The sequence below is a fragment of the Sorex fumeus genome, unplaced genomic scaffold (assembly GCF_029834395.1).
Source record: "Sorex fumeus unplaced genomic scaffold, SorFum_2.1 ptg000098l, whole genome shotgun sequence".
Taxonomy (NCBI): Eukaryota; Metazoa; Chordata; class Mammalia; order Eulipotyphla; family Soricidae; genus Sorex; species Sorex fumeus.
This window is the reverse complement of record NW_026606155.1, coordinates 24828129-24852530: the sequence shown is the minus strand read 5'-3', so window position 1 is coordinate 24852530 and position 24402 is coordinate 24828129. Positions and strand designations below refer to the sequence as shown.

The 24402-nt window shown below is 38.8% G+C and overlaps 1 protein-coding gene across 6 annotated transcripts in view; it reads left to right on the top strand.

The window, feature by feature from the left end:
• PCNX1 (pecanex 1) overlaps positions 1–24402 on the top strand; it is a 165441-nt gene that overhangs the window by 55208 nt on the left and 85831 nt on the right. For all 6 annotated transcript variants that reach the window (XM_056134261.1, XM_056134259.1, XM_056134257.1 and 3 more), the window contains 3 exons: positions 1611–1656; positions 5946–6035; positions 13814–15511. In XM_056134261.1, coding sequence (XP_055990236.1) covers positions 1611–1656; positions 5946–6035; positions 13814–15511 — 1834 coding nt within the window. The remainder of the gene's footprint in view (positions 1–1610; positions 1657–5945; positions 6036–13813; positions 15512–24402) is intronic.

Sequence of the window (24402 nt, the reverse complement as noted above, 5' to 3'; positions counted from 1 at the left end):
AGAGCTGGAAGTAGCCCTGAAGCACTGCCTGGGGAATCCCCAAGGTCCCCCCATGCTAATTGCAGCGCCTAAAAGGGAACATAGCTAAGGAAAAAGAAATAGTTCAAAAAATATTGCAGAGCTGATTTTTAACCTGGCTGTGTCAGGAGTTTCTTAGTACTTTTAAGCCTGTGTATGTATGCTTATTTACTTCTTTTTTTACTGAAGGTAACTTTCATACAGAGTAAGATAGGCATTCTTTATTTCAGTTGGGGTATTATTTCACTTGGGATGGAGTGGGGGGTTGGGGCCACACTCTGTGGTGCTTGGGAACAGTTCTGGCTCTGTGCATGGGGGTTTCGCCCTGATTGTGCTCAGGGGACCGTGTGGTGCTGAAGATCGGGCAGGGCCTCCTGCGTGGAGAGTTTTTGCTCAGCCTGTTGAGCCATCTCTCTGGTCCAGTATCTTTAAGTATGAACATTTCAGTGTATTTGTATACATACATACATGTGCGTGCGCGTGCGCCTGTGCCTGCGTGCATTCACACACTCATTTAATTGCCAGACAGATCATCAGTCATTTGTGTTTTTCAGAGTTGATAGTAGCCTGTATTTTGAGCCAATTTCTTGTACATACACCTATTGAATATTTGATAAAATAGAAAGTATTATACGAATGTTCTTAATTTCATTCTCAGATACTAAATTTGCTTGTTTTAATCTTGAGTCCCTTGAAAACAGGTCTAGAATTCTTTAGATTTCTGTTTGTTCCCCTGCATTTTCATAGATGTGGTACTACTTGATTTTTATAGCAGTATAATAAATGATGGCTGTGAAAATTTAGGAAGATTTTAAAACATTATGAATATAAGAACTGAAAGTTCAGTGTATGTTGATTTTTTTTTTGATTTTCTGTTCACAGTTTTTGCTAACATTTTTAGTGAGTATTTTAATTTTTAATTTGTTTTAAAGATGTCAGCAGTATGCCAGTGGGCTTGGTCTGGAACTCAGAAAAATACATGCTGAAACACTGTCTGACAGACAGTAAGATTGTTCTCCTTCAATTTATACCATGAATATGTCATGATGTGATTTTGTATATATATGTATGCATATATATACACACATATATATATGCACACATGTATTTTATATATATTATGTATATGTAAATTGATAGTAATTATATGACCAGCATTTTTTGAGGAAAGGACATTCTGTTCCTGGCTCCATTTATCCTGATAGTAGAAAGGGACTCACTGTCCCATTGTGCCTCCGATAGGAAAGCAGCATAATCCACACTCAGCAGGTTATGTGGCTCTAAAAATAACGGGAAAGGGAAGGGGGTCAGGAGATAGAGGAACACTGGAACAGTGGAGAGGGAAGTCGGCTTTCTGATGCAGGAATGTGTTATGTACGAAACCCTATCATTAACAGTACTGTATGCCAGTGTGCCTGAAAGAAAATTTAAATAAATAAAATCAAGAGAACTGAATACATTAAAAATAAAATAGCATGCTTAGTCTGTATTTATGTAGTGATAATCTGTTTTGATAATGTGATAGCCTTACTAATTTTTATTGCTAGTCATTGCCAGCAGTTTACCTAGTTTTATTTGTTCTGTGATTGCAGATTGGATCTGGTTCCTCTCGTCTTGGGACAGCAGCAACTATCAAAGGTAGATACGAGCTAACTTGAAACTTGCCTTTGATCTTCAATTTCATTTTTGGTTGTAATAAAGATAATCGAATATGATATATACACATGTAATGGAAAAAATCACTCTTGAATTTGCTTTATGACAAAGTCTTTTTCTAAAAGTCACTCGATTTAAATAATATTCTTTCATCTACTAAATTTTATACAGATATTTGATCATTTATATAACACTGCATGAACTAAGTTTTGATCTGTAATAAACTTCTTTGAGAAACGTACTTTAATGGGCTTCGGAAGGACCATGGAAGGTGGAATGCTTTATTATGGAAAACTTTAAATTGGATGCAAATAAATAAGGTTTTCCCTGTATATATTATTCTGTAAATTTATTATTTATTCCGTAAATCTACTTGAGACAAATTCATATTATTATACCTTATAGTTTTTCAACTTACTAAATTTCTGTGGGAAGGAAATTGGTATTTTCTCATTATTATTACATAAATTGCGTTTCCTTTTTTTGAATTGAATCACTGTGAGATACACAGTTACAAAGTTGTTGATGATTGGGTATCAGTCATACAATGTTCTAACACCCTTCTCTTAACCAGTATACGTTTCCCACCACCCATGTCCCCAGTTTCCTTTTCCCTCCCCCTAGCCTGCCTCTGTGGCAGACACTTTCTTCTTTCTTTCTTGGTTCCCGCCCTTCCTCCCACCCGCCCTTTTTTCCTTCTTGGCATTGTTGGCAGTACTGTTCCTGAAAGAGAATCATGTATAGCACTTTACCTCCCTTTAGCACCCAGTTCTCGTTCAGAGTGATAATTTTCAACTACCATTGTCTTAGTGGTCTTATCTCTGTCCAAACTATGCTTCTCCACCCCCTGCCCTGTGTCAAGCTTCCTCCCATGGATCAGTTCTCTTGGTACTCTTGTCTATTATCTGTTCTCATAATATTTTTTTTTCATATCCTGCAGATGAGTGCGATCATTCTGTGTCTATCCATCTCCCTCAGATTCATTTCACTCAGCATGATATGCATGTTCATCCGTGTATAAGCAAATTTCATAAATTCATTTTTTACCTAGTAGCTACATAGTGTTCCATTGTGTAATTGTACCATAGTTTCTTTATCCACTCGTCTTTTCTTTGGCAGTTGGATTCTTTCCAGATTCTGGCTATTGTGAATAGTGTTGCAATGAACACAGGAGTGCAGAAACACAATTTTCTGCATTGTGATTTTGGGCCCCTAGGGTATATTCCGAGGAATGGTATTGCTGGGTCAGATGAAAGCTCAATTTTTAGTTTTTTTGTGGAATGTCCGTATTGTTTTCTAAAAAGGCTGGGTCAGTTGATATTCCCACCAGTGGTAAATGAGAGTCTATTTCTCCCTCCTTCCATGCCCTAGCTTGATGTGTGCCAGTCTCTGTGGCATGGGATGATACCCATTGTTGTTTGATTTGCATCTCCCTAATAACTAGTGATGTAGAGCATTTTTTCTCATGTGCTTTTGGCCATTTGTATTTCTTCTTTGAGGAAGTTTCTGCTCATCTCTTCTCCCCGTTTTTGATGGGGTTGGATGTTTTTTTCTCATCAAATTCCTTAAGTGCCTTGTATATCTTAGATAGTAGCCTTTATCAGATGAATGTTGAGGAAAGTGGAAAAAAATAATTTTTTCCATTCTGTGGGCTGCTTTTGTGTACTGGCCATCATTTCCTTTGAGGTGCAGAAGTTTCTTAGTTCACTTTAGTCCCATTTGTTTATCTTTGCTTTCACTTGGTCAGTGATGTTTGCTTGGTCAGTGATGTTTCATCCTTGAAGATGACTTTAGCTTTAATGTCATGGAGATTTCTGCCTGTGTTTTCCTTTATATACCTTATGAATTCATGTCTGATATCAAGGTCTTTAATTCCTTCTGATTTGACTTTTGTGCATGGGGCTAGAAAGAGGTCTGAGTTTATTGTTTTGATTGTAGCTAACCAGTTTTCCCACCACCACTTGTTGAAAAAGCTTTCATTGCTACAATTCATATCTTTCGTTCCTTTATCAAAAATTAACTGATCAACCGGAGTGATAGCACAGCGGGTAGGGTGTTCGCCTTACAAGCGGCCAACATGGCCGACCCGAGTTCGATTCCTCCGCCCCTCTCGGAGAGCCCGGCAAGCTACCGAGAGTATTCGATATGCCAGACACAGTAACAACAAAGTCTCCAATGGAGACATTACTGGGTCCGCTCGAGCAAATCGACGATCAACGGGAGGGCCTTTACCTTTACCTTACCTTTAACTGATCAAACTTGAGGGTCTGTCTTCAGATATTCAAAAACTCTGTTCCATTGATCTCTGAGTGTCTGTCTTTATTCCAATACCATGTTGGTTTAATTACTACCATTTTGTAGTACAATTTGAAGTTGGGGAAAGATGATGCCTTCTATCTTTTTCCCAAGGATTGTTTTAGCTATTCTGGGTGTTGGGGGTGTTGTTCCATATGAATTTCAGGAATGTTTGACACATTTCTTTGAAAAATGTCTTGGGTATATCTCTATATGAACTATATTGAATTTGTACAATTCAATTTTGTGGTGTATTGCCATTTTAATGTTATTAATTCTCCTAATCCATGGCAGGGAATGTGTTTCTATTTCCTCATGATCTCTTTTATTTCTTGAAGTGTTTTTTTTTTTTAATAATTTTCTTTGTATTGGTCTTTCACCTCTTAAGCTGATTTTGAGTTAATTGATTTTCTGAGGCACAATTGTGAATAGGATTTTTAAAATATCTCTTCTCTTTCATTATCTGTACGTAGGAAAACAGTAGGCTTTTGAATATTAAATCATGGACTTCCACAAATTAATAGAAAACCATGGATTTTTTGCATATTAATTTTGTAGCCTGCCACTTTACAAATCTGTTGTTTCTGAGAACTTTTTTTGTAGTCTTTAGGTTTTTTAAAAAATAAGAGTATCATGTCACCTGTAAATGATGAGAGCTTGACTTCTTCTTTTCCTATCTGGATGCCCTTAATATCATTTCCTTGCCTAATTTCTATTGGTAGTAATGACGATAGTGGGCATCCTTGTCTTGTGCCTGATCTTACAAGGAAGGCTTTTAGTTTTTCCCTCCACTGAATATAATGTTTGCTATGATCTTGTGTAAATGGCTTTGATTATATTGAGGAAAGTTCCTTCAGTTCCTGTTTTTTTGGGAGTTTTTATCATCAGTGTGTACTGGATCTTGTCAAATGCTTTCTCTGCAACTATTGATAAGATCATATGATTTTTTTTCCCCCCTTGCTGATACGGTATATTATGTTGATTGACTTGTGTATGTTAAACTGTCCTTGCATCCCTGGGCTGAATCCTACTTGGTCACGGTATATGACCTCATTGATGAGTTGTTGGATTCTGTTAATATTTTATTGAGGATCTTTGCATCTGTGTTTATCAAGAATATTAGCCTGTAATTCTGTCTGCTTTTGGTATCAGAGTGATGTTTGCCTTCTAGAAACTGTTTGGGAATGTTTGTGTTTGTTCAGTTTGTTGGACCAGCCTGGAAAGGATTGGCAATAAGTCTTCTGTAAAGGTTTGAAAGAATTCACTAGTGAATCATCTGGGCTTGGGGTTTTGTTTTTGGGAAGACTTGGTTACCACTTCAGTTTCCTAACCAGGGACGAGGCAGTGATCTTCAGGAGCAAACTGCCCCATTGCTTCTGTTTCTTGGGATGGGGCTGGGTGGAGCCAAGCCAGGGTGGCTAGCTCTAGCTTAGCCCACCACTTTGTGTGGGGCCTCCTAACCCGGGGGGTGGATGGTGATCTTGAGGAACAAAAAGGTAAAGGTAAAGGTAAAGGCCCCCCGTTGATCGTCGATTTGCTCGAGCGGGCCCAGTAACGTCTCCATTGGAGACTTTGTTGTTACTGTGTCTGGCATTTCGAATACTCTCGGTAGCTTGCCGGGCTCTCCGAGAGGGGCGGAGGAATCGAACTCGGGTCGGCCATGTTGGCCGCGTGTAAGGCGAACGCCCTACCCGCTGTGCTATCGCTCCAGGAACAAAAAAGCGTGATTTGCTTTTTAAAATTGCTTCATTTAAAGACATAGCATGATTTGTGCTGTTATGAGAATAGTTATGTGGTCTGACAATTCATGATACTCCCCACTTACTTTGAACATCTTTAAAAAAGTGCATTAATTAATGGATGTCTATTATATTCCTAGATATATATTATTCCTAGAATAATATCCTTGTTATTCCACACTGTATAGTCTTTAATTGAAACATAATGCCTTTACATATTTCCCTTAACTTTTTTAGGAGATACGGACACTGCTAAGACTTCTGATGATATCAGTTTGAGTCTGGGCCAGAGCTCTAGTCTTTGTAAGGAAGGAAGTGAGGAACAAGGTAAGAGCATTATATTTTATGGTAGCATTATATATTGTGGTGACCAGTATAAGTTTGTGGGAAATGCTGCTCATATTATGCCAGAAATTTCCATAATTTCATTTAGGGTTTGGTTTTGGTTTTCGATTTTGGGCCACACCTGATTGCTTAGGGGTTACCCATGGCTCTGCTCTCAGGGATGAAACCCGGGTCAACTGAGTATAAGGCCCTTACCTGGTGAACTATCTCTTTGGCTCTAATGTTATTTTTGGGTTTTGGGCCACACCTGGTTGTGTTTAGGGCTTACTCATAGCTCTGTGCTGGATCACTGTTAGCAGGGCTTGAGTCCATTTGGAGTAACACATGTTGTACCTGGGTCAGCCTTGTGCAGGGCAAGAGCCCTACTTGCTATACTATCACTCCAGCCCCACCCAACTGATAATGGTATTTTAAAGAAACTTTAAAATGTTTTACCAGGGTAATAGTGATACAGTATTAAAAGTAATTTTATTTTTTTATTTTATTTATTTATTTTTTTGCTTTTTGGGTCACACCTGACAATGCACAAGAGTTACTCCTGGCTCTGCACTCAGGAGTTACACCTGGCACTGCTCAGGGGACCATATGGGTTGCTGGGAATCGAACCCGGGTTGGCCGCGTGCAAGGCAAAGGCCCTACATGCTGTGCTATCTCTCCAGCCCCTTTAGTATTTTAATAGAATTTGGTTATGCATATTATACCAAGTAAATACAGAGAAAAAATTTAAGAGTGTGAGATAGGAGGTAATCTGTTATTCCTTTACCTTTTTTTTTTTTAAATCTTAACTAGCTAGGTAAAAACCTAGTAGGTAAACTATCTTTTTCCATTCGTTAGGCCTCTAAATGCCAGCTGTCGTATCTTGTCCAAGTATAGAATAAACCCTCTCTCACTGCCACTCTCTCTCTCTCTTTCTCTCTCTCTCTCTTTCTCTGCTTTTTGAGGTCACACCTGGTGATGCTCAGGGGTTACTCCAGGTGGTGCTCAGGAGACCATATGGGATGCCGGGAATCAAACCCAGGTCGACTGTGTGCAAGGCAAACACCCTACATGCTGTACTATCTCTACTATCTCTCTGGCCCCCAATAGTTTCTCTTTTAACTGAGAAATACCTTTTTTTTTTTATTAGTGAAACACCATGAGGTACAGTTGTAGACTTACAAATTTTTGTGCTTAGGTCTCAGTTATACAGTGATCGAGTACCCATCCCTCCACCAGTACCCATTCTCCACCACCCCTAATCGCAGTATCCCTCCCACCCCCATCCCCCGATCCCACCCTTCCTCTGTGGCAGGGCATTCCCTTTTGTTTTCTTTCTACTTTTGGGTGCTGTGGTTTGAAAAAGAGGAACTGAGTGGCAATCATGTTTGGTCGGTCTATAGTCTACTTTCAGCATGCATCTCCCATCCTGGACGGATCTCCTAACACCCTTTATGAGAAATATCTTGATGTTGGACTTATTGAGAAATGATAGCTGCCTACAACTTGGTACCTTCCTATAGCAGAATTTGAATAGAAATTTTTGATTTAAGCGATTTTTTTCCCCTCCTTCTTTCAAGTCCTTTTACAAAAATGGGTATTTTGGATTCATAAAGTTATTTTTCTTTCAAAACTCACGTTTTTATATTGGATTTTAATTTTCAGACATCAGGGTGGATTTATCCTCCCCATCTTCAAGTGGCGATATCCCAGGTTATATCACAAGTGAGCCAGGGTTGGGTTTAGAAGTCTTTCTCCCAGGTTCCACTCTTTTGTTTTCATTCGCTTGCGAGTGATACTGGCAGAGGGCAGGCTGACAATATTCATACTTAATGACAAAATATGTTTATTAGGCTACTAAGTTAAAACTTGTACTCTGAAATGTTCTATTTCATTATTATTCTTTACTGTATATTTGCCAGTATCTTTTTATAAAAAGTTCAGTTTGTTACCAGTACTTAGAATTTAAAGTTTTTCACTGTAAGTCTGTGGTTTTTTTTTTTTTTTTGAGCCACACCCACTGCACTGAGAGCTTACTCTTGGCTCTGTGCTAAGGGATCATGCCTGGTGGGACTCGGGGAACCTTATGGCATGCCAGGGATCAAACCCAGGTTAGCAGTGTGCAGGGCAAGAACCCTACCTACCGCACTATTTCTCTGCACCATCCTTGTGTCATAATTATTTATTTGCTTTTGTGCATTATTATTCCCAGACAACCTTTCCCTTTCTCTCCTTAGAAATGCTTTGAATTAGACTATGTGATATAGGATTGACTTTCTTATAAAAAATAAAGATGAATTTATTGCTTTGAGAATTAAAATATCCCTTCCTATAATGTGCCATCAGAGTGTCTCAAAAATTTAGCAATATTCTTAAAAGGGTTGTGCATTACAATTAGGGGGTCTTATCTCTATTTTAATATGAAAAGGATTGTATTCTGTATTAAATTAAGTCTTACGGAAACAAATTTTCTAGTCTCATCATTTGGAGACTTAGAAAACATACTTGAAGATCTATATTGACATAAATGATGATGTCTGGCACCCACTAAGCTACATACTGTTGTCTGGGTTAGGGATCGGCAAACTTTTTCTATATATAGCTAGATGGCCAGTAGGCCATATACTGTGTCTTACAGTGACTCTACACTGCCATTGTGGAGTGGAATGAGTAAGAGCCAGCACACAAATGAGTAGGCATGGCTATGCTCCACTAAATATTTACAAAAGCAGGGCAAATTTAGCTTCATAGGCTTTATTTTATCACTCCTGGGTTAGGTCTCTTTCTTAGCACTCATATAGATTTCTACCCAGTTATTAGTCCCTATAGACATTTGAAGTTAATAAATAGCATTATTACTTTTCAGATAACCATATCATGGCTTATAGAGGAGTTACGGGAAACTTTCCCAAAAAATCACATAACCTTCTAGAGCCAGTCTTATAATTCAAGTCTAGCTCTGAATCATGACTAATCGTGAAGTTCTGTTACTTTCATACACAGTCATGCAGTGCTTGTTGGGATTTTTTTGTGAACCTGAGACTATGGGACCATACATTAGTGCTCCCAGTAGACTTTTCCTGTCTAGTCTAGGTGTGGCATAGGTACCAGTTTGGGTCATTACATTGATGATGTTCACACAAGGACAAAATTATCTAAAAATGTCTTTCTTAGAGCATTTCTCCATTGTTAATTGATGCATGATGTGCCTGTAGCATTAAAACTTAGTTTTTGCCACAAAGTATTTTCTCATGTGATTAACAGCAAATAATAGAATAATCTTCACATGCTCTCATTCTAAATATTATAAGTGTAGTGAGTAAACAGTTAATAGTTTCTCTGTTATGGGCTTCCAGATGGTTATTGTCGATCAAATATAATGAGCAGAGACAGAGGACAGAGAGCAGTGGAGACTGGGAAAGCATAAGTTTAAAAGAACATTCTCACTGAGAACAAAAACATGACGAAGGTGAAAGAACCAGCGCTCAGTCATGATATTGAGGGACTGGAGTGAAGATTCCTTCCATACAGTGGTAACAATACAGCAGTCCTAAAGTAGGAACTTGACTTGCAAACGTACTAAGTAGTGTTTCTAATCCAGAGTAAACAAGTGGCCAAATTATACAGTCTTGCAGATCATTTTAAAAATTATACCTTTATTTCCTCGTGACACTGGCTAAAGAGTTTTGAATAGAGGCATACCATAGATTTACTATTTAATGGAATCATTTAGGCTTCTGTAATTGAAAATATAGGAAAGGGTGCAGAAGCTGAAGGGAGGAACTCAGCAGATTATTGAAATAATCCAAGGCACAGATAATGAGAGGTAGTCTGACATTGTGTGTAGATATTAAGAGAGGGTATAATAATGTTGAAGGATTTGTATGCAGCATGTGGTGGAAATAGTAAAACTGTGTGGAAGGATGGACTTCCCTTTAACTAAAAGTGGGGAGATGAGGAAGATTTAGGGTTAGAGAAAGTACAGAATGGGGGGTGATAGGGAGTTCAGGTTTTGACATATCAAATATGAGGTGCTTGTAGAATTTTCAGTGGCAGTAATTAGTAATAGCTGGGTCTGGATTTCAGGTAAGAGGTTTGAGTTGGGTATTTTAAAATAAGGAGTTTTCAGTGTATAAGTGAAAAAAAGAAGTGATGCCTTGTCAACTATTAATTGTGTTACAGGGTAGTGATCCATGATTAGCTAGTTAGTAGTTGTTCAATTTGTTCATAATCATTTTTATCGATTTGATTCAGAATAGTTAGAAGAAAACAGAAGAGGGGTGTGTGTGAGGGAGAGAGAGAGTGAGAGAGGTGGCAAGGGGACAGAGAGAGAGGGAGGGAGGGAGGGAGGGAGAGAAGGAGGTGGGGGAGGAGACCACACACACATACAGTGAAAGGGAAGAAAACAGGTAGTCTTACCCTTAGCCACATCTCTGATTCTTACTTTTTCACTCTAAGAAGTGATTCTCTAGGGCTAGAGAGAGATGGTAAGAAGTAAGCCCTGAGCTTTGCTGGGTGTGGCCCCAAACCAATCAAATAAAATACCATCATATTAGTGCCAGTGAGATAACACAGCATGTAAGGCTCTTTCCTAGAACATGGACAACCTGGGTTTGGGCCCCAGCAATACACTTGGTCCCTGGGATCACCACCAGATCCTTGAGTGCCAATCTGGGCCTAAGCCCTAAGCTAGGTTCAGGGCCAGGACCTGGCAGAGTGATGCTGCTTGGCCCCCTGGTGCTGATGGCCATCGAGGCTACTTTGATGGTGCTAAGGGTGGAGCGACTTGTGCTAGGGATTGAACTCACGCCTTGCACATGTGAGACATGTGCCCTCTACCCCTGAGATACCTCTTCAGCCCAGTCAGCTGACTCTTTATGGTTGGTGAGATTCCTGAGCACAGAGTTGTGAGTAAGCCCCGAGCATAGCTGGTTGTGGCTCCTAAGTGAACTTTACAGCATCTTTGATTTGCAGCTTTTCCCTGCCAGAAGTGAAGCTGCCACAGTGAAGAAACTCGAGATGTTTAGGGAGGTCCAGCGCTTGGCCAAGAAGTATTTCAATCTTACTTTTTTCTCTGTACAATAGTTTGCATACCATAAGTTCCTTCCTTAATTGCCCATTTCTGAGGTTTTTAGTATATAGTAGTCCCCCTCAGTCTGCAGAGGATATGTGTCAAGGTCCCAGTGGTTAACTGAAGTGGTAGTTAGACTAGACTTTAAACAGTGTATTCCCTGTCCTTCTATATGTATCTATGATAAAGTTTAATTTATAAATTAGTTATGGAAAAAGATTTCTATTAAGAAATAGAAATTCATGATTATATACTGTAATGAAGTCATGAAAGTAATCTCTGAAAATACTGTCATCTTTTCAGATGCTTGGCTCTGGGTGACAAATTGTAGAAAGAGAATCGCCAGATAAGGGGGTAGGGGCTACTGTACTTAAACAGCTGTGTGTTCATCACCACCATCCCCTTCGAGAACATTTCATCATCTCCAAAATAAGCTGTCCCTATTATGCTCTTTATTTCCTCTTTCAGTCAGTACTGGGCAGTCACTAACCTATATCTTGTCCCAGACATTTGCCTATTCTGAACATTTTATATAAATGAAATTAAACAATATGTGGCTTTTTGTGTCTTAATTCTTCTTCTTCTTCTTTTTTTTTTTTTTTTGCTTTTTGGGCGATGCACAGGGGTTACTCCTGGCTCTGCACTCAGGAAGAATTACTCCCTGTAGTGCTCGGGGGACCATATGGGATGTTGGGAATCGAACCCGGGTTGGCTGTGTGCAAGGCAAACGCCCTACCTGCTGTGCTATCTCTCCAGCCCATGTGTCTTAATTCTTTAACCTAACCATGCTACACATATATCATGACTATTCCTTTCTTTGTCTGTAGTATATTTTTTTTGACAATAATGCAAACATATCTACATGTACCCTTTGCACTAAAAAAAAAATTCTTACAGATTGGAATCCTAACTTTTTCTACATGGCACCATCATTTTGTTTGTTTGGTTTTGGCCACACCTGATGATGCTCAGGTTTTACTTCTGGCTCTGTGCTCAGGGATCACTTCTGGCAGGGCCTGGGGAACTGTACGGTGTGCTGGAGATTGAACCTAGGTGAGCCATGTACAAGCCAAGCTCCCGACCCACTGTAATATTTCTCCAATCCCTTTCATCTTTTTCCTTAACTATTTTCTCATGTTGTATAATCTTTGAAGACATTTTTTAGAGCAATAGCACAGCGGGTAGGGCGTTCGCCTTACAAGCGGCCAACATGGCCGACCCGAGTTCGATTCCTCCGCCCCTCTCGGAGAGCCCGGCAAGCTACCGAGAGTATTCGATATGCCAGACACAGTAACAACAAAGTCTCCAATGGAGACGTTACTGGACCACCTCGAGCAAATCGACGATCAACGGGAGGGCCTTTACCTTTTTATGTATGATAATAATTATGCAGCCTTTTTGGGCAACACTTTTAGATACATTTTGTGTTTTACTAGGTTTTATAGACTCTTGAGATGAACAAGTTTTTGATCTTGTTACTTAGACACATTTGATAGGATTCATTAGCAGCACTTTCTAAAATTAGATTGCTTATCGTGGGTAAGTGTACTACTTTTTTGAAAGTCTTTGGCTATATTCCAGTTTGCTTTATGAAGGCAATACTACTTTGTATCACCACGAGCATTATGTGAGCAAGCATTTCTATATTAAGCACTAGTAGCTATCACTGCAAAAAATTTTTATTAAGTAAAAAATACAATCAGTCCTTGTTGAGTTTATTTGTTTTGTTTTGGTGTTTGCACCATACCCGGAAGTGCTTGGGGCTTACTCCTGGCTCTGCACTCAGGGATCACTCTGGAGGGGTCAGGGAACCATATGGGCTGGGGATTGGACCCAGGTCATGCATATACAAGGCATGCACCTTATCTGCTGTACTATCTCTCCAGTTCCTTTTATAAGATCTTTTTGTTTTTTTTTTTGCTCTCTGGGTCACACCCGGCGATGCACAGGGGTTATTCCTGGCTCTGCACTCAGGAATTACTCCTGGCAGTGCTCATAAGGGGACCTTATGGGATGCTGGGTATCGAACCCAGGTTGACTGCATGCAAGGCAAATGCCCTACCCGCTGTGCTATCACTCCAGCTTCCCTGTTTTAAGATCTTGCCTCATTATATTGTACTTCTTAGGCAGTGGACAGTCTGTTTTTTTCTTTTTCTGATTTCTTTAGGTTTTTGTTGATTTGTAAAATTATCATGCTCTTTTTCAAAAAGATTGCACCAAGTGAGGTAAAATAATGATGGCTGCCATTAATAGTGCCAGATATAGTGCTCAGCATGTATATAATTAATTCAGTTATTCCACAGTGCTACTCAGTGAGAGTGATGTCACATTTTATAGCTGAGGAAATGGAGGTTTAGAAAGAAAGGTAAGCCAGGGTTTCCAAGTTGGTCAGTTGGAAGTAGTATTCACATAGAAATTCTGGTTCATTTAAAGTAAGAAATTCTCTTTTGCCTCTAATTTTATTGTTGGTAGTGCATAGAGCCTTTTCTGGGATTTATTGAGACTTAGAGGTTTAGTTCTTGCCATCATTTTGAATGTCTTCTTTGTGAAACAGAAACCAGCTCTTTGGAATGACTGGCCAACTGTTATTCAGTGAACTTGAGAAATTGTTTCACTCAATTTACTGTGTTCTGTGAATTCTTTCCATTGTTAAACAGTAGAAAAGCAGATTGTAGATTTGTGTTAACATTTCCAAATAATATGTTTCAAACAGATTTGGCAACTGACCGGAAACTCTTCCGATTGGTCTCCAATGATTCCTTCATCTCCATCCAGCCTTCCTTGTCCTCCTGTGGACAGGATTTACCAAGAGACATTAGTGACAAAGTGAGCCTGCCAAATCATAGTCACCACCACCACGTTGATCAGTCTCTGTCCAGTGCCTGTGACACAGAAGTGGCTTCCCTTGTCCCTTTGCATTCACACTCTTACAGGAAAGATCACAGGCCACGAGGCGTGCCACGGACTTCTAGCTCTGCTGTTGCTTTTCCGGACACGTCACTGAATGACTTCCCTTTGTATCAGCAAAGACGTGGGTTAGACCCAGTGAGTGAGTTAGAATCTTCCAAGCCTCATTCTGGATCCAAAGAATCGTTGGCGGAAAACTCTCGTGTGTCTGGAGAATTTCAGCCTGTCGGAGAGCCAAAAACCAGTAGTTTTCCGCCACCTCCAAGAAGTGGCAAGAGCAAAGCACTGAAGGCTGACAAAAGCTTGGACAGTCTGAGGAGCCTGAGCACCCGGAGCAGTGGGTCCACAGAGAGCTACTGCAGTGGCACTGACCGTGACACTCACAGCACCGTCAGCAGCTATAAAAGTGAACAGACCAGCTCGACCCACATAGAGAGTATCTTGTCAGAGCACGATGAGGACTCACCGAAAGCAGGGAAGAAAAGTGGGAGGAGAAAGGAGTGTTGTGCTGACCCAGAGGACAAGAGTAGCTGCTCCAGCGACAAAAGGACTAGTAGCGAAAAGACCACCTTGGAAGTAAGTACCAATAGTGGGGTTCAGGAGGCCAAGGAGTCTAATACCTCAGACGAGATGCAGAATCAGAGGGGTCTCAGCACCTCTGCGTCTGAAGAAGCTAACAAGAACCCCCATGCCAATGAATTTACTTCCCAGGCAGACAGACCGCTCGGGAAAACTGCTGACAATGAAGAGGAGCAGACGGAGCAGCCAGCTGTGGATCCCAAAGTTGGTAAAGACAAAGGTGGGAAGGAAGGGGATGTTCGCCCCAAATCGTCTAGCTTAATCCACCGGAAGGCCTCTGCCCATAAGTCGGGCCGGAGACGGACAGGGAAGAAACGGGCTAGCAGCTTTGATTCCAGCCGGCATAGGGACTATGTGTCCTTTCGAGGTGTCTCTGGCACCAAGCCCCACAGTGCGATATTCTGTCACGACGAAGACTCTAGTGACCAAAGCGACTTGAGCCGAGCGTCCAGCGTGCAGTCGGCTCACCAGCTCAGCAGCGATAGCTCGTCCAGCACCACTTCCCATTTGTGTCAGTCTCCCGAGGGCAGGTACAGCACCTTAAAGACCAGGCACGCCTCGAAGGAAAGGGGCGCCGACTCTGAGCGCGCACACAAAGCTCACCTGGGTCCCGAGGGAACTGGCAAAAAGCGGACACCGCGTCGGACTTCCAGCACAAATAGTGCCAAGACACGGGCCCGAGTGTTGAGCCTGGACAGCGGCACGGTGGCCTGTTTGAATGACTCCAATAGGCTAATGGCTCCTGAAAGTAGCAAACCCTTAACCACTTCAAAATCAGATCTCGAAGCCAAAGAAGGAGAGGTGCTAGATGAGCTGTCTTTATTGGGACGGGCTTCTCAGTTAGAGACTGTCACTCGATCTAGGAATAGCTTGCCCACCCAAGTTGCATTTCCAGAAGGCGAAGAGCAAGATGCAATCAGTGGAGGTAAGCAAATTGCAGGAAGAAGATTGCCCTCAGAGTCACTACTATTTTTGGTGCTATTGGTTGGTTAGAGTAATTACTATCAAAATGTGCTGTGTTAACATGTCTCCATTTGCTGTTATTTAAAAAAAAAAAAAAAAGAAAACACTATTTTCTTTCGGGAAGAAGATGATTATTTTGAAGAAGATTTTGGAATAAGCAACAAGGAAATGTTGTTTCAATGGCATTATATAATTTTGCTTTTGATGGTATTCATTTTGTAAGCCAGTTTTCGCCTCGTAACGTTTTAACTGGAGTAACAAAAATTATTCCTCTTTCGTTTTTGTACAATGGCAACAACAGAATGTAGGGCACCAAACCATTTTTAGTCTTTTCTTAAGCAGTGTGTATGCCGCAAAACTTTGAGAATTAGATCACTAACCTGTTACATAAGATGTTCCCAGATACTGCCTTAACTGCCTTAACTCGGATCTTTACTTTGAAAACCTACAGCTTCCCCCCTCCTTCCTGCCCACTTTTGGTCTCTCTTTGATTTTATTTCTTTCTAACTCAGATTTAAGGAATTAAAATTTTTTCCCTGTAACTTCATACTTTTCTTAAAGTTTATTAAATTTAGATTTTTGTTTATATTGGCATTTGGCATCCATCAATGGATATATTAAAAAGTATTTTGATAACGATGATGGCATCATGGTGAAAGTATTTGCACATTTATTTCAAATTTAAGGGAAACTGTGCAAAATTTAGTAAGTGATTTTATACTGTCAGCATGTCTTTTCCATTTTGTGTATTTCTAAATTGTTTCTTACTATTTTCTCCTGCCCAGGAATTGTTTGTTTATTCTGTTTATTGTGGAATCAGATTCTTCACTAAGATTTGAATAATGAAGTCTTTTGTTACTAGAACTGTAACCTTTTTTCCTAATCTTCTGCCCATCCCCTTTGTTTAGACTTTGGTCAAGGGGGGCCGGAGACATAGTACAGTGGGCAGGGCATTTGCCTTGCACACGGCCAACCCGGGTTCAATTCACAGCATTCCATCTGGTCCCCAGAGCCCAGCAGGCATGATGTCTGAGCACGGAGCCAGGAGTAAGCCCAAACACAAAGAAAAAGCCAATCCCCAAACAAACAAAATCTCCCAAAAAGAACAGATCATTGACCAAGGAAACAGAGAACACTGACCATTTATATATCTGAACATCAACCAGGTTCCCTTACCCCCTTCTAAGGAATTTGGTGGTGTTGCCAAATTCTCCAAATTCTGCCAAATTCCTTTTTTTTTTAAGCTGAGTGGTGTTGGTAGTAAAGAAGGATGGAATTTAGAATACATATTTTGAAGTGCCGACATAGGAGGTTATTTACTATGTAGATATTCATGCTCTCCTCTTAGTACGTAGGCTCACTGCAATGTTAATTCTTAGAATCACCTTCTCCACACCTCAATTCATTCTCCTTAAAATGGAGACAGTATTCAACAGGGTGTCTGTAAGGATTGTAGGAGTTAGATGTGAGATGCTCAGTATAATGCCTGACATGTAATAATGCTTAATAGTGCTGCAGTTTGTATTATACAAGTCAGTTTGTCATGCTCCTCAAGTGTATTTTCCCTTAAGGTATAAGAAAACAAATAAATACAGAGATACATTTAGAAGCAGTCTAATTGCTTCATTTGAAAATTGGTAGTAGTAAAAATATCTGCCTTTCAAATTCTTACATAATTTCAGCAGAAAAACGTTTTATTAACAGTCTCAAATAAAAAGTAGTATGGATATCAATCTCATTAAAAATTATTTTCAAATATATATATATATTTTTGCTTTTTGGGTCACACCTGGCGGTGCTCAGGGGTTACTCCTGGCTTATGCACTCAGGAATTGCTCCTGGCAGTGCTCAGGGGACCATATGGGATGCTGGGAATCGAACCTGTGTCAGCCATGTTGGCTGCGTGCAAGGCAAACACCCTACCCGCGTGCTATTGCTCCAGCCCCAAAAATTATTTTCAAATATTAAACTACTTAACAAGTGATTGATTTCATAGTGACTTTAACCATTAATCGAGTACTTGGTTAAAATTAGATTTCATAAATATTCACTGCCTAACTAAGCAAGACATACTTTTGATTAAAATTATTTCTATTATTGATATATTTGTGTTTTTTTTCTCTATAATGATAAAGCATATTCTTTATAATTTAAGGCTAGTAGGAATGAAAAAATATGTATGGTATACAGATAACCATATATATGATTAAAAAAATCCTGTTTTCTAGCTTTACAGTATTAATTAGTAATTAATTTACTTATTAATTAAATCACCCTGAGAAACACAGTGCAAGGTTATGATTGGGTTTCCAGCACCTGTCCTTTCACCAGTGTCCACTTCCCACCACCAATGTCCCCAGTTTCCCTCCTTTCACTCCTCTCACACCAACGGTAGGCACTTTCATTCTCTCTCTCTTGTTCTCTTTCCTTTGGGGCATTATGGTTTGCAAGTGCTGAAAGATTATCATGTTTATTACCTTTACCTGTTTACTTTACAGTTTTTAAGAAATCACTTTTCGATGGGTTACTTGAACTTATTTACTACATGATTCAGCAGATCCTCAGGAACAACCGGACTGAATATGTTGATATTTTCTCCCTTATACTTTGTATTGTATTCGGAATTTCTTACCTTTGTCACTCTAATCGGGAAAATTATTTTAAATGTGATTTTTGGGTTCCTATGCTACAGTCTTATAAGATTCCAGTATAACATTTTTGTGTGGGGGAATAATGAAATCTTTTGTTAAGGGAATATTAATTTATTCAAAGAACATTGAGTTTTCTTCATAAATAAGAAGGGGTTGTGCCATTACATGTAAATTGAAGATTAATTATTTTGAATCTGAGTATTGTAAACATCAGAAAGAAAAGACAGAGTCCATTAAACAAAAGACAACAGGTGAATTAAGTCTTTTGTGCTTTTTTCTAAATAGACTCGTGAGTTCTAATAGATTTAATTTTCTGATTTCTGAGTTGATTTGACAAGTCAGAAGAAGCAAACTGTAGGAGTGAGAGGGGAACTTGGAGAGGTTGAAATAATGACAACAGAAGAAAGTAATTGCTGACACTAAAAGAAGTTGGAATATCTTCCCAATAAAGCAGAAACAGAATGGAAGGATTGTTAAAGTCAGGGACAAACTAGCTTTGTCATTTTGTTCAAGGACAACAGCACTATAATTTAATGCTTTATTATAGTATAATGCAGTCGGGAATGTATAATGCGGCTGACCCTGTTTCATTAAGGAAGAATTATATTACAGTTAGTCTATACTAAGAGAAAGCAAAAATCTATGAAACCACAAAGAAGGTTTATTAAATGTTGTTAATAGGCTTGAGTTTTAGTTACTTGATACAATTCTTATAAGATAGTTTTAAGAAGAAAGATGTTTGCAGCTGGAGGAGACAGCACATCAGGTGAGGACTTGCCGTGTAGTGGCTGACCTGGGTTTGATCCCTGACTTGGCATATGATCTCCGAGCATCATTAAAAGCAGTCCCTGAGTACAGAGCCAGGAGTAAGTCCTGAGCATTGCCAGGTATGACCCCACAAACAAACAAAAAAACCCCAAAAAGAACAGAGATGTTTTAATTGATGAGGCAAATTAGAGTTGGTGTTTAGAATTTCCAGGCCATCTTGTACTGATTTTGTGTGGTAGGAAGAGACTTAATAGGAGTATATATTTTTTTAAATTTGGCAACAGTGAACTTCTGTACAGGGAATCAGTTGCATTTAAATATCACATCAGGTTACTATTTAGATACATTTATACCTATGCCTCTGTGTTAGCTGTAAAACAGAAACAGTGGCTGTGTAAGCCTGCCTAGTATTAACTATTCTCAGCCTCCAATGAGCTTAGATGTGTAAAAATGCATCTTAAACTATAGTGTTAATTATAAAACTGAGAGCTGCTGCTTTTTAATATTTTGTAAGGAAGTTTTATTCTTTGTATACATTACATCAGATATGTATTCTTCATTAATGACCCATTATTAGGTGAATCTTCTGAAACAGGCAGAATTGTTTCTGAGTGCAGTTGTGTGGGAGACAGTTCCATTTTCTAAGGATTAGAAAAGATTAGGAGCCATTTATGAGAGTAAGTAATCCTTAACTTTTCTTCCAGCAATTGTTGGTGTGAATTATGACTTAGGATATCATTTAATTTCTTGAAATTGTTGTCTGCTCAACTCTGTTTGACTACCTAGAATTGTGGAAATAGCAGTAAGAATTTGAAAATTCTTTTGAACTCAGCACAGCTAATGTTGTTTGCTCTTGTTTGTTGTTGGCTTACTTGTCCAAAAACTTGAGGAATCCTTTGAAATGTTTTCATGGAGATGTTAATTTTCCAGAACTGGTTTTTAACTCAGAATGAATGCTTGAAAATTGTCCAGTAGACTCATTGTTTTTTTGCCTCTCAGAAAGTTATGCTTCTCAGTATTTGTTTCTGTATTAGAGCAAAAATTCTTTGTATGCTGATGCTAGTATCATTCTTGGCTGACAGGAAATTGGAAATGGAAAATATGTTTTAATAAGATGGATTTCATGCTGATACCAAAACACTTTGGTTAAATTTTTCTTGGAGAATTATTTAAATGTATGTTTCTTCATACAGCAACTTTATTTTAATCTTTTTTTTTTCTTTTTGAGTCACACTCGGTGATCCTCAGGGGTTACTCCTGGCTCTGCACTTGGGAATTACTCCTGACAGTACTCTGGGTACATCATATGAGATGCCAGGGATCAAACCCAGGTCAGCTATGTGCAAGACAAGCACCCTACATGCTGTAATATCTTTCCAACTCTGCTTACAATGACTTTATTTTATTTTTAAATAAAATTTCTCTTATCTTAGAGAATAAATACTGCAGAATGTTTGCATGCATATTTTATTTTTCTGAGATGTAGCCCGGCAAGCTACTGAGAGTATCTTGCCTGCACAGCAAAGCCTGGCAAGCTGCCTGTTACATATTGGATATGCCAAACACAGTAACAACAAAGTGTCAAAATGGAGACATTACTGGGCCCGGGAGCAAATCAGTGAACAACGGAGGACAGTGACAGTGACAGTATGTGCATATGTGTCTTTGACTTCTTTTTTTAAAGTCTAATTTTCTTTTCTTTGGGGGGAGTGGGGCTTGGGGCCACATCCAGTGGTGATCAGGGGTGATTTCTGGCCTCTGTGCTCAGGAGTGATCCCTGGGTATGCTTGGGACCAGACCATATGTGATGTTGGGGATTGAATCATTGTTGATGTCATGCAAGATCTTAACCCCTGTACTATCTCTCCAGCCCTAAAGTCCAATTATTTTTTTTAACATCATTTGGTTCTGATTTGTCTGTTATCAAGAAAAAATTGTTTTCAGAATCACCTTAAATTTACTTGTTTTTTCATATAATAAACAATTTCCATTGAAAATAGCACCTATCTTGTATAGTTTTTTTTGTCCCTATTTTATAAATTCACTTCATATATTATGACGCTAGGCATAACCAGCTATTCATATGAATTATTTCTCTAAGCAGTTATGTTTTTGACATTGTTTTCAAGTATGTATATTTCATCTTTATCTGTGCATGTTTATAAGCAAACATTTCTAATGTTTAAGATAGATATGAACAGCGCTTACTCCTGGCTCATCAACTTTCTCTCTTGTATATCCCTTAACATGCATTTATTGTTCTTTTTTTTATTCATAAAGTCAGAAATACTGATAGTTTATTATTTTAATTCCTCCATAATTAAAAATAGTTACATCTAAATAATTCTTCTTATTTAACTGAGATAAATTAAGTGGGACGTAGTCCTGAGATGGGAAACAATGTGTCATGGACTTTGTCTTCTTTGTGATCATTAGGAATAGGTAAGACCACAGCCCCTAAGATAAAAATCTTAGGGACTGGGATATGACTCAAAGAGAGGGGGAGGCACAAAGCTAAATTTATGCAAAACCCGGAGTCTGATTTTGGTACCACATGATCCCTTGCCTAGTCACTCCTCTGCACTGCTGGGTATTATCCCACTTCTTGAGTGACCAGCACCACCAGAACCCGAGCACTACACCACCTGACTGAGCATCTCTGAGAGTGACCTCCCGGTAACTCAGAAGATACTTGTGTCTTGTACACGAATTGCCCTTAGGCCCTCAGTAAATGTTCTAACTTAATTGAATGCTGCAGGTTGACTTTAGGTTGACCTTGCGACCACTCACTAGACTAGGGCTGGAGCGATAGCACAGCGGGTAGGGCGTCTGCCTTGCACGCAGCCAACATGGCCGACCCGAGTTCGATTCCTCCGCCCCTCTCGGAGAGCCCGGCAAGCTACCAAGAGTATTCGATATGCCAGACACAGTAACAACAAAGTCTCCAATGGAGACGTTACTGGGCCCGCTCGAGCAAATCGATGATCAACAGGAGGGCCTTTACTTTACTTTACTTAATTGAATGATGATTTCTACACTAGAAATAGAGTTAAATCATCTAAAGTTCTCTTTTAAACGAACTCATTTGTATTCAGTCTCTTTAAGTCTGCTTAACACAAGTATTAAGCAAACAACTCTTGCAGTTAGACAGAAAACTTAAAATTCACAATTTTTATTCTGTCCTTAAAATATTTTATATTTGTGTCTTTAAAATTATTTGAATGTGATTTTTCTCTCCTTTACATATAAAATTTGGTTGTATCTAATGTGCTAACTTTTCACAATTTGCATTTCAACTCTTTAATAATCCAGCTAATTTTACTTTCCTACTGAGTTTTAAGCAGTGTAAGAATGTCATTTTTAAAACCAGGTTAAAGATGTTTTCTCCCTATTCTCCAGTAAAAAACATTTTTTTCACACAGTTTTCTTTCTCTTGCAAAAGATTCAGGAGGGATTTATTTCAGTAGTTTGTTGCAGAAGTGAGTTTTCGTCAAGTGTAACTATAATTTATAGACTGAATTACAACAAATTATTTTAGTCTTTAAAGGCATTTTTCTGGGTCTGGAGAGATAGTACCCAGTTTCCATCCCTGGCACCCCTTATGGTTTCCACCCCCCCATTCCCACTATGTGTGATCTCTGGGTTCAGAGTCAGGAATAAGGCTGAGCACTGCACAGTGTTGCTCCAAAGCAAAAACAAACCAAAAAAAGGGGGACATTTTTCTTTCCTTGATTCTAATGAGATTGATCTCATCAGAACTTAAGGCAAATAGAGGTGTTCTGTGTACATAGCATATTTACTGGAGTGGGGGAGTCCTGGTTTAATCTTTGTTGATTACAAATTATGGAAGTGTTTTTAGTTGATTGTATGATTCTTGATACTATTAAAGTAGTCGCTGTAGTAAATACTGAGGATTTTTTCAACATTAGCTGTCTATACCATGACTGTTGCAGATAACATAGGCAGTAATTGTAACTTCATTTTATACCTTGGTCAGTGTTTGTCTTGATGTGTTTAATAAAAAATGTGTTTCTCCAAAATAGTATGACGTTAATATGTAGTTATTTTTACAGATACCAAAATATGAATGGTGGATTAATAGAAAAGTTACTGTATTCTGAAGAAGCCACAGAACATTCTGACTACAAATGGACACTGTAGTTTGTCTTTTTGTTTTGGGACTATGAAATAACTAGCTTGTACTTAACTCTTCAGTAGAAGTAAGATAGTAAACTCTTTCCTATTTTCCCCCTTCTTAGCCTCTGTATTCAGTGATCATGTGCTGTGTGTTTACGTTGTTCTGAATAAATTCAATACATTCTTTGAATTAAACTTTCCTCAGTACTTATACTTGGGTAAATTTTACTCTTTTTTAAGACAAAATATCTACAGCTAAACAGAATGCTTCAGCATTTCTAAATGAAGTAACTTGACCTGTAAATTAAGCCAGTTTGCTGCTAACAACAGGAAAACAGAAACCAATTAAATTTCACAAAATAAGTGTTGAATTGAGATTTCAGATTGCATAACCTGAGTTAACCTTACTTATGCCAAAGAACTATTAATTGCTGTACCAATCACTCACCTAATTTTTACAATCTTTCCTTCAAGTAACTTGTTGCTGTTATTTCTTCATCGAGTGACTGCCTTACCAACTTCGGTTTTCTGTTTTGTGATGCTGCTGCTTTTGGTTTCCTTTTGAGGTTATAGTTGTCAGGAATAGTTAAGGCTTATGGCCATTAGTTACCACGTTGAACAACCCAGCCGGGAAAGTCAGCTTTAAAAAGCAGTATTTGTTCTTACAAGTTCTGTATAATTGGTGTGTGCAAGAGCTTTGGCAAGTATCAGCTTTTTAGCATTTAAAGGAATTTTTGTTCTGTATCAATAAAACTGGAGAGAAAACAATATATATTAGTTAAGGATTTGGATTTGGATCCAAATCTCAAAGCCAGATTTTTACTTAGTTGCCTAACTTTAGGATATCATGGTGGTGCATGAGTTGGAAAGAAACATTTGTGTGTCCTGTAACTTGTGGTTTATACATCATACTGGAAGAAGCTTGCCAAATAGATAAAATAATGTTGTGCTTGTTGGTCCTTCAGTAAAAGAAAATAATGCCTACAAACACAGAAATCCATGCTCTCTGGTAGTAGTCCATATATTCCTAATTATATTGGATTAATGATACAAAGAATATCCACTAGGGTAGCTTGAGGATGGGATTAAAATGTGAAAATTTAAATTAGCAATTTATTAAAACCAGCATTTGGTGGAAATGACTTTTTCTTAAGTAGAATAATGACTTGAGCATCAGTAATTTATGTAAAATAAAAAGCCTACAGTAGTACTGAATCCAACAACAGCATAATTTTATAATCTATTTCAGACTTCTCATGTGTTTGGAAACACTATTTCTCCTATAATTTGTATTTAT